A 10,978-nucleotide genomic window follows, 5' to 3' on the forward strand; every position below is an offset into this window, starting at 1 on the left:
CATGCGTCGGGCTCAAGGAAGTTATTGCTTGATTCATTTGAATGTGTATTACCATCTCGAGTATGGTCAGATCTCATCTCCCGCCAAAGATGAAGGGGCACCCAAATGTTTTGTTTGGGCAAGGGACAACGGACAAAAAGGAAAAATAGGCGGGCAAAAGACACGGACTATCCGCGCAGCTCTGGTTGCTGCCGGGATGATATATGCGGAGACTGTTTGCCTATCAGTGGCCATCCATCTTGAGAAACGAGGTGAGAACCAGATATGTCCGTTGTCCGCCGGTTTCCGGCTGCACCTTGTCACCTGAAACCACAGAACCGGTTCTTTTGGGTCGTTTGCCACGTCATCAATCGTTTTGTCGTTGTTCTGATCGGTATCATTGAAATGAGAAAACCAGGCTCAGAATAGACAGGTTCACAAGCCCTCCTGATTTTTTTCAAATGGGAAAACTGATAGCGAAATATATAATTTGAAAAGGAAAACATACAACTTGGTAATATGTCCAATTTTCAATAACCCAGTCAGCCAAGATCTGTGTTCTAGACTTTAATGTTTTTCAATTCAAAATGTGAACCCCCTTTTTTTATATAAATGGTTTTTTGGTTTTTCTAGTTGAAAACTCGGAAAGTGCATTTTTTTCAGACTGAAATGACTTAAAATCTGGTTGAAATCCTTTCTTTCTTGATTTCAAAACTCCTATTTTCCACTTAAAAACGTAAATTTCAGGCTGTTTTTTGTTAGCTGAGAATCAATTTTCAGATTATTTCCGCAAAGTTTAAAGACCTTTTTTTAGGTTTTTCAGTTAGCTAATATTTCAAAAATTATTGTTGGATTTTCCCGAGGTTTTTGTCTGCAAATCGACGAAACAGTGTTCGTAAAGATTACTGTAGATTACTGTAACAAACGATCTCTTGCAATTTGAAAAAAATATCGTTTCTGAAATTTTTTCCGCGTTTTGACGTGAATGTTTTCTACAGTATACAAGAATGTTTTTTTCTACAGTAATCTACAGTAATCTTCACGAAAACCATCCGGTCGAACTGCAAACAAAAGAAGCCGGAAAAAAACAGAAAGTTCTGTCTTTAAATAGATGAAAAGCATGAAAAGGTCTAGAAACTTCCGCGAATTATGGAAGTAATTTGAAATAAAAAATCGAAATTTTATTCAGACCAAAAAAAGTTGAAAATCGATAACAAAAAATAGCCTGAAACTTCCGTTTTTGAGTGGGAAGATGGAATTTAAAAAATAAATTAAAATTGATTTGTTAAAAGTTTTTCCCAATCATTTCACGAGTTTCATGTTTTTCTTGAGTGTTTTACTTGTTACTGTTTTGAGAACTCGAAAATTTTACATTGCCGAAGTACAAGTTTTCCATGCTTCCTGACTTGCAAACCAAAAACTAGAAAAGCCAATTTTTATTTAAATGTAGAAAAATAAAACCAGTTGCTTAAATAATTATACATAATTATCATCTTAGTTTTTTTACAAATCCTCAATTTCGATGTTGTAGCGAAGTTGTTTAGCTGAGAACCACGAGTAGTAGTTGTCAAATTCAAGGACATCTGGAATTGGGAAATTTGGATATACCGTTTTTGAGATACAGTACTGGCCATAAAGAATGCGACAACTTGTTTTTTGAAGATAACTTTTTGAAAACTCAACTTTTCAATCCGAATTTTTGGTAAGATTTTTTCAGCACTATCATAAACTTTTAGGCTAAGTTGGTTTTAATATTCTGCTACAATTTTTTTGAAAATTATTTTTTTTCGAAAATTCATGAAAATGACATTTTTGGAGATCTATACAAAGAAGCTCAAGAAACACCGGAGGTCAAAAACAAAATAAAGGTAACAATAAAAAGTGATTTAATATTTCGTTGGGTATCCTTTCGCATCGATAACAGCCTTGCATCTACGTGGCATCGACTCCAGGAGCGTCTGAACCACCGTCATCGGGATACTCTTCCAAGCAGCTTCGAGTTGAGCAAACTTTTGATTGGCATTGGATGCTCTGACTCCTTTGAGGCGGCGTTCCAGCTCCTCCCACATATGCTCGATGGGATTCAAGTCTGGAGATTGACTTGGCCATTCTAGGAGGTTCACACGGTGACGTCTGAACCAATTGGCGACATGACCCGAAGTATGCTTCGGGTCATTATCCTGTTGGAACACCCACGATCGGCCCAAATTTGCTCTTGCCCATGGTCTCATTGTGTTCTCCAGGATGTCTTCGTACACATATCGATCCATGGTTCCAACGATTCTCTTCAATGGTCCCATAGAAGTGTCGGAGAAGCATCCCCAAACCATCACAGATCCACCTCCATGTTTCACAGTTGGACATTGGTACTGTGGAGCATACCTGGAGCCAATGGGACGTCGAATCCACTGAATACCATCAGTTCCGAACATATTGAACTTCGATTCATCGCTCCAGATGTGATTTGCCCACTCACGGGGGCCCCAGGACAAGTGCTGTTTAGCCCATTCAACGCGAGCTTTTCGGTTTTTCAAACTGACGAGTGGTTTTTTGACTGGTCTTCGCCCGTGCAGTCCAGCAACTTGCAAACGTCTTCTAATAGTTCTTCTCGATGGTACCGGTTCATTTGGAGACGTCACAGAAAGTTGAATATCCGTAGATGTGCGTCTAGGATCTTCTCGGCATGCGCGCAAAATGTTCCGATCCATATTTCTGGAAGTGGTTCGGGGTCTTCCTGGAGATTGGCGATGAACAACGCCATTCTAAATTGTTAAATTTAGTTGAGAAAGCTGATTGAAACCTACATCATCTCGATTTTTCTTCAGAATACGGTAAATTTGGCTGGAAGAACAACTAAACTGAGTTGCAAGTATCTTCGGATGCGCGCCGAGTTCATGACCACGCACAATGCTTTTTCGCTCGTCCACAGAGAAGGATTTTTTCCCGAATGGTCTAACCATATCTGAAAAACAATAAAACAATAACTAAAACTAATTCCAATTAGTTGTCTTTCAACTTTATTTAAAAAAACCAAAAATCATGAAAAATATGCAAAATGAAAAAAAAAAAGAAAACAATTGAAAAAAAATTTTGTTTGCAAGATGATGCAATTTCCAAGTACGCAAGTTTTCGTAACTTTCCAATGTGTCTACAGTAAAAAATTCGAGTTGAAAAGTTGAGTTTTCAAAAAGTTATCGTCAAAAAACAAGTTGTCGCATTCTTTATGGCCAGTACTGTACCTAATTTGGATCTCAATTATCTCGGTTCTTGTGATACTGAAAATTTGTCAACTGTTCAAGTGTTTATCATGATAGCTCCAACATTTTATCAGTTGACAAATTTTTGTTGTCTATTAAAGGAACATAGATAATTTAGCACAACGTGCACGTACAGAATGGGGTTCTATTTGAGCAGATACGGCAGCTCAACAACTACAGTCATCCATTGAAGAATTGCATCAAAAAATACCGTAATCTTTTTTGATGCAATTAAAATACGTGCACTAATCCTTTCAGAAAATTACAGTAATCCTTTTAAAACTCACAATTTCCAAGATCAGTGACATCCAAATGTCCTGTGATTGGAACATTGGTACACTCCAAACGGATGTACGGATAGACAGTTTCCATTTCAGTTAGCTTATCGCAAGCTCCAGTTTTGTCATAATGAATTTCGAATCCAATATCGTCCTCATCAGTCATATAGGTCCAGCTGAAATATGAGAACTGTGCAAGGCTGCTCTATTGGACTTTTAAAGTACTGTATTTGTACAAATAGAAAACCGCCCTATACGTTCACTTTGAGCTTGTTATCTCGGTTCCTACAAAAGATATCAAATATATGTCAACTGCCGAATTTTTCATCATAATATCACCAACATTTTATCAGTGGGAAAATTTTTGATATATAAGAGGGAGTTTCAAATCGAATTTTTTGAAAAATACTGTGCTCACGCAGAAAAATTTGAAATTCTTTTTTCTATTCAAAACTGTGTTCTTCACAGAATCGTTCTGTTGAACAATTCAGTGATTTAATTTTCGCGTCATATTTTTCTCTCACAGATGTGTTCTACAGAACGATTCTGTGTTTTTGTTCTTTAATTTTAATAAAAACGTTAAAAAATAAATTTAAAAATTGTGGATTTTTCATGAAAACCCAGATTTAATGAAAATAAATGTTCACGCTACATGTTCTGGGGAAAATAAGAAAATTCCCATTTATTTAAAAATAACTTTTTTTTGTAATCGTGTTTTTAATGTGTAAATTCTCATAAAATTTCTCTTTTTTGATTATTTTGTCTCAAACGTGAAAATTTTGAAATTCGATCTCTCTTATATTTACAAATAATCGAGATAATTGAGTTCAAATTGTATAGAGTTTAAGATTTATTTTACAGTTTTACATTTGTTTTTTGAGTTTCTATTAAAACAACTACTGTATTCAGATGAGCTCTCCAAATGAGCTCTTCTCTAAAAAGCTAGATATCCTCACCTTATCCGACTTGGTCGTTTCACTTTGATCTGAATGAGATGCTTGTCTCCAGCGTAGACAGTAGTCAGTTGATCGTAGTCTGCCATCGCTTTTTTCGGATCCACGAAATAGGATTCGTCGACAGCGCCACCGCCGTATTTGATACGAGATGGACATTTTGGATCTCCGTTTTCGACAAGATTTCCACCCCAGTACATTGGCCACGCTTCGAGATTCACGATTTGAGCCAATGACCATTTCCAATCGGACTGAAATTGTAAAGTTTTGATTTTAGTTGAATAAGAGTTTAAAGGGGGACTCCGGTCAAATTTTTTATTGCATTAAAGTGTGTTAAAAGCTATCTATTTTCCTAATATTATTGCGAAAATTTTTTTAAAAAATCCGAAATCCCCGAAAAACGCCGTTGAAAAGGAAAAAATTCAAAAAAAAAGGTGCCGCCGAGGGACGAGGATTTTCAGTGAGAAACCTAGGCCACGCGTGCGGCGCGACTTTCTTACCGGACAATTTTTCCGGATTTTTCTCGCTTTTATCTCCGACAGGTAAAAAACGTTAAAAAACACTGTCGGCCACTTGAAAATAATGCTATCAGGCGCCGTGGCCTAGGTTTCTCCCTGCGCGGAAATTCAAATCCTCGTCCCTCGGCGGCACCTTTTTTGAATTTTTTTTCACTTTCAACGGCGTTTTTCGGGGATTTCGGATTTCTTCCGAATTTTTTCGCAATAATATTCGAAAAATAGATAACCTTTGAAACATTTTAGTACAAAAAAAATTTTGTTCGGATTCCCCCTTTAAGGTATCTCTGACAGGAACCGAGATAAACTAGCTTGAAGTTAAAAGTTAGAGAGCCTTCTATTACAGATTTTACGGTAGTTAAGTTTCAACCGATTTATTTCATTTTCTGTAGAAGTTATAAAAATGTGGTCTGCTGATAAAACATCGATAATGGTATGAGAAAAAAATTACAGTCGACAACTTTTTCATATTTTTTGCAGGAGCCGAGATAATTAAGCTCAAAGTTGACAGTTAATTCTATTCTTCTGAGAAACTCACTTCAGACGGCATTTCCACGAGACGAGTGATGGGATCCTGTAGAATTGCAGTGATGGATGCGTAAGCAATTCGTGCCATTTCCGGTGCCCTGAAATTTTAAAAAGAATTTTAAAACCTCAAATTTCGTCTTATCGAAGCCAGACAGTTCCAGAGGCTCCTTGACTGACCTGATGATCAGAATTTTCCTCAAAACCATAGGATAATGATCCTGGAACAGACTGACGAGTGTGGTGAAAGACGAAGCGAACTGTTTGCATGAAAAGTGAGCGGAGGTGATGTTTTCCAAATCGAATACCAATGTCATTTGTTCAAACGGGCGGCCAGACTAAAAATTTCGGGAATTTCGAATTGTAGAACTTTTGATTTTAAAGGGTGGCGCACAAAATCACGGACTGATAAAAACGGGAATATGTAATACGGAAATTTTGAAATTTCGAGAAAATCACCTCCAAAGCTTTCTGCTCACAAAGTTTCATTCCTTTTTCAATTGCAGCCAATGAGAACTTGATATAATCCAACGATGCAACAGATCTCAACAGCCCTTCGACATCTACATTACCCAGCAAAGACATCAGAATTGGACGTCCTTCAGTATCACCCAGCAATCCATATCCACAATATTTTTCGAGGCACTGAAATTTTGAATTTTTGCCTACATAAAAAAAATCCTAGTCCTTCTGGTTCATCTCTGAGAATCTCATTTTATGATCTTTATGAACTGTGATCTATGATGAATCATCTATCTTGGAAAACAGGATTTATTAGATTTGTCATTGTTTTGAGAAGAAACTTTGAACCGCCGCTTTTATTAAAGTCTAGAAAAATCTAAAAGAATCTAGTTTTGATGTTTCGACCTACCGTATTAGCTTTAATAGATGCCCAACCTAACTTTGAGTCAACTTATCTCGATTCTTGTGAAAGATATCAAAAAGTTGTCAATTGATAAATTAACGATGATATTATGATGAATTATTTATCCGTTGACACATTTGATTTCATTTGTGGGAATCGAGATAATTGAGCTCAAAGTGCAGGGATTCTTTCAGAGTAAATACAGTATTCAATCGCTTTCACAAGCCAATCGAAAAATCCGAATATTCTGTTTCAATAGAGCAAATTTTTCAACAACAAAACAACCTACTTCTGGAGGTGTCCACTGATGAATTTTATCCAAATGCCATGCTGTTCGGAATGTGACATGTTTTCTTAGACTCTCTGCTGTTTCGTCAAATCGTCCACCTTTTGCACGAAGCCAACGAAGCACATATCCATCGTTGAGATTTTCGATTTGTGGCAGGATCGATCTGAAAAATTGTGATTCTTAAAAACTTGAAATTTTACATTTTTGTTCCTGGATTCTAGAATTTGGAGATTTTGAGATTGTTTAGAATCTCAAAAGATTCAAAAAAGTTCAGAATTCAATAATTCCCGGCAGTCAACTTTAAGCCCATATAACTCATTTCCTGTGAAATGTATACAGGATACGCCAAAATTATTGCAACCAAAGTTTAGTGCAAGCTGGTGGGCACTGTAGAAGTTTCGGACCAATTTATTTGTACATATTATTTTCAGCATGTCTTGATTACATTATTCCCAAATTTTCAAGTCTTTAGGTTGACTTTTACACGAATGGTGACTAGTTCTATACACCTATGGACCCTCTTCAAGGTGGCCAAGAGACGGGTGGGCCTAAGGAGCATCGGAAAAGCTCTCGGAATCGAACGAACAACCTAGTGGACAACCATCGAATGTTTCTAACAGTTGAATGCGATCAAGAACTGTCCAGATCTCAAACTTTTATTACCCTGGAGAGATGCAAGGTCGTCAGAGAATGAGTTTGTCAAAATTCGCACCGATTAATGAAAAACTGAGCCTGGAGTTTCAAATGAGCAGTAAGTCAGTCAGTACAATTGTCAAAAGAGACCTCGGGCTGACCCTATTTCATGTTCTGACATAGAACGCCGAGCCCTTATCAGAAAACCATCGAATTTTTTGCCCGAGATCTGAGCTAGCTAATAATCATGGTAGGATGGCCAATCGAGCTTCATATCCATAGACGTCATGGTTTTTGGTTAAAACCTCCGAATTCGATTTTTTGTAGATTTGGGGGAAATTTGGGGGAAATTCAGCAAAGAGTACTAATAGGAGGAAACTTTTTAGAGGTATGTTCTCTCGTGGACCAAATACTAATCTCGAAACCATGTTTGGACTGTTCCACGGTGTTTTGGTCTCACTCACAAGCCAAACATCGTTCAACCAGGGAGCGCGACCAAATTTTCAAGATTCGGTACGACTTCACCCATGTCACCCATGTCGCCGACATGATTTTGGTTGACTATTCCGCATATGGAATTTTTCAGTCGAGGGTCCCAGCACGTCCACATTCTCATTTGGAGACATTGCGAAAACGTTTGGACCCAGGACGGACCCAGTTATCCCCAAAACACCTCCGTGCCACAGTAGACGCGTTTCCGAAAAAACTCATGGATATAGTGATGACCAAAAACAATTGCATCAAACAAATTTGATAATCTCATTATTAGAAAGTATTCAGTAAACTATTGCCAAATTTCCAAGTCTATTCGAGTATTTTCAGAGAAGTTACAGCACTTTGAATGTGTTGCAATAATTTTGGCGCACCCTGTAAAAATCTGTCAACTAATAAATTTTTAATTATATTACCACAAACATTTTATCAATTGACAAACTTTTGATATCTTTCACAGAAATCGAGATAATTGAGCCCAAAGTTGGGTTGGCTTCTATTAAGCCAAATACAGCATCAGACATTTTACAGACTTTTTTTTCGACAGACACCAAGAACTTTGTGCTTTTTTATCTCTATTTTTATCTTTTTATCTAGACAACCATCCAACAATAAGAAAGTCACATTTCTTTTTCTTTTCCAGATTCCTCTTTCCAAAATGACCTTGTTCCTTTACAACAGAAGGGATTTTCCTCATTTGATCGGGAATAGATTTCTTAGGAAAAAAGATGATGTCATATTCTGGATAAGAAGAAGAAGGTGTTGTACATATTTAGATGACAAAATTGATAAAACGGGATTGGTTTCGAAAAGTTTCGAAATTAAAGTAAAACCTGTAATAGAAGGGCCCTTTTTAAACTTTGACCCAATTTATCGCGATTCCTGTGAAAGATATCAAAAATTTGTCAACTGATAAAATATTGTTGATAATATGATAAACATTTTATCAGTTGACACATTTTCGATATCTTACATGCAAATTGAGATAACTGAGCTCTAACCGGTAAATGGAATTTTGATTATCAACAAAAGGAGAACAAAGTTTCTAGCTTGATTGATTTTAATCAAATCAGAAAATGTGTGTATTGATCTCTTATCCAAATGATAAGGATTCTACAGGATTCTAGTGATTTTTCTTTTCAAAAATCCAGGTGCGTGATTAAAAAAATCGATGACTTGTTTTGAAATTGAAAGCGAAAAACGGAAAACGGATTTCGAAACGGATACTCAATGATATGGATCTTTTGAAGATTTCCTAGAAACGACGGTTCAAATAAGAGTCGAATAAATTGATGAGAAGACTGCAAAATCCATAATAATAAAACACAAAACTTAGTGAATCTTTGAAGAAAATCTGGAAACTAGATTTGGAGGAAAAGAAGTTTGTGTTTTGGTATTGATAGAAGTTTTTCTAAAAAGCAGAATTTCAAATATAAGTTGCAGAGAATTGAAATTCTGAAATTTTGAGATTCTGCGATTCTGATAATTTCACACTCCGAAGAGAGATTTTCTGAGATTTTGAAGTTCTGTCAACTTTGATCTCATATATCTTCCTGTAAAAGATATCAAAAGGTGGTCAACTAATAAAATATTAATTATAATATCAAAAACATGTTATTAATTGACCACTTTTTGATATCTTTCACAGAAACCGAGATAAATTAGCTCAAAGTTGAAAATTAGAGTGAATCATTTTATCAGAGTGTTTACGGTATTTCTTTTTGTAATTCTAGAAGTTAAACTTGTCTAGATTATAATGGGCTTATACAGTAAGAAAGTAAGAAGAAAACCAGCAATTTGCTGGGACCTTTTGCTGGAGTTTTCTAGGCCATGGCTTGTTCTCGTGGAGCTAGACGACCAGTCTAAGCGAGACCCACGCAGGGAGCTCCATGCGTCTTTAACTTTCGAGCTCGTAAACTTCTTGTCGTATACACCCACGAGAACAACTCATGGTCTAGAAAACTCTATCAAACGACCCCAGCAAATTGCTGGTTTTCTGCATAAGGAAAAACCAGCGATTTGCTGATTTGCTTCTCACTGAATAACCCCATAAGATTTCTACAAATTAAAAAAACTCCTGATGACTCTAAAAATAGAAAATGTCCTGTCTATACCTGAGATCGCGAATAGTTTGCTGTTCAATGGAGGTTGCAGCGGCCGTCGGCGACACCAACATTACTTGATTCGAATGAAAAGAAAGAAGACGAAGGCGAAGGCAATGGGGGTCTTTTCCTTCTCTCGAGAAAAAGAGGCGGATGGTTTCTAAAAGAGAAGCGACGACAGAAAATCTCCTCGATTTTCGTTATATTTTCCACAGTTACTGTAGTATTGCCTGTGTGTTGTGTAATATCTCCGCAAATCTTCCGTTTTCTCTCTTTCTTTTCTTCCCCCATCTGGCCTTCTTCTTCTTCTTCCACAGGCCTCCGATTCCTTTTCCTCTCCGATTGCAGATTTCGATCGTTTGAGAAAAAGTGGAGATGACCGGGAAAAATGGGGATGATGTGTCACATGTTTTTCGTGATTTTCGGTATAATTTGCCGTTGAAAATAGTTATGTTTATCCCGATTTCTGTCAGTTCGAAAAAAATTCGAAACATATTTTGTTTGAACTAATAACGTCGGGTTGTACAGACTCGTCCGTTGAAAGCTGAAAGTTTCTTATTCCCGAAATCAGCGAACTTTATCAATTTTCCAGGTTTTCAGAACCGTCTTTCCGACTCTTTACAGCATTCTTTACAGGGAAAAGTTCAGCTGCGTTTTTGATTTATCTTTTTTGCAAAAAAAAAAGATTGGGTGTCTATTGTTGATGAATGCGGTGCTTTAATCCGCGATTTCGCGAGTGGAAACGCTTGGAGGAAAGAAAACTCAGGAATTCGATGATGACTGGTGTTGATTGAGACCGAAAAATTTGCTCTCGACGGAACAACCTGCATAACCGAGCGAGTACCGAGATCAGGCATACATTCGGTATGGAATACGAATAGGAAAAAATAGATTGCCCATTTTTGTTGAAATCGCATGCGCAGACTGCAAATAGGCTTAAACTCGATTTTTTCAACTGAAAATACGACAAATCTCGCCTTTAAAAAACATTTGTTGAAGCACTCGGAGATAACAGTACAACAGTGACAATAAAAAATATATAAACAACAAGAAAAAAAAACATTTCGAATCGATCATGTGTCTCTCAATA

At 36.8% G+C, this 10,978-nt stretch overlaps 1 protein-coding gene across 1 annotated transcript; it reads right to left on the bottom strand.

Annotated features, from left to right (window-relative positions):
* Positions 1-1,482: 1,482 nt before the first annotated feature.
* Positions 1,483-9,962, bottom strand: Cbr-ctg-1 (the record flags this gene model as incomplete). The annotated part of the gene is made up of 8 exons (XM_002648500.1): positions 1,483-1,562; positions 3,524-3,690; positions 4,471-4,718; positions 5,521-5,608; positions 5,688-5,845; positions 5,967-6,152; positions 6,662-6,824; positions 9,901-9,962. The coding sequence occupies 8 exons, from the start codon at positions 9,960-9,962 to the stop codon at positions 1,483-1,485; spliced, it is 1,152 nt and encodes a 383-aa protein (XP_002648546.1).
* Between the last annotated feature and the right edge of the window lie 1,016 nt (positions 9,963-10,978).

Source organism: Caenorhabditis briggsae (assembly GCF_000004555.2).
Source record: "Caenorhabditis briggsae AF16 supercontig from assembly CB4, cb25.NA_238, whole genome shotgun sequence".
Lineage (NCBI taxonomy): Eukaryota > Metazoa > Nematoda > Chromadorea > Rhabditida > Rhabditidae > Caenorhabditis > Caenorhabditis briggsae.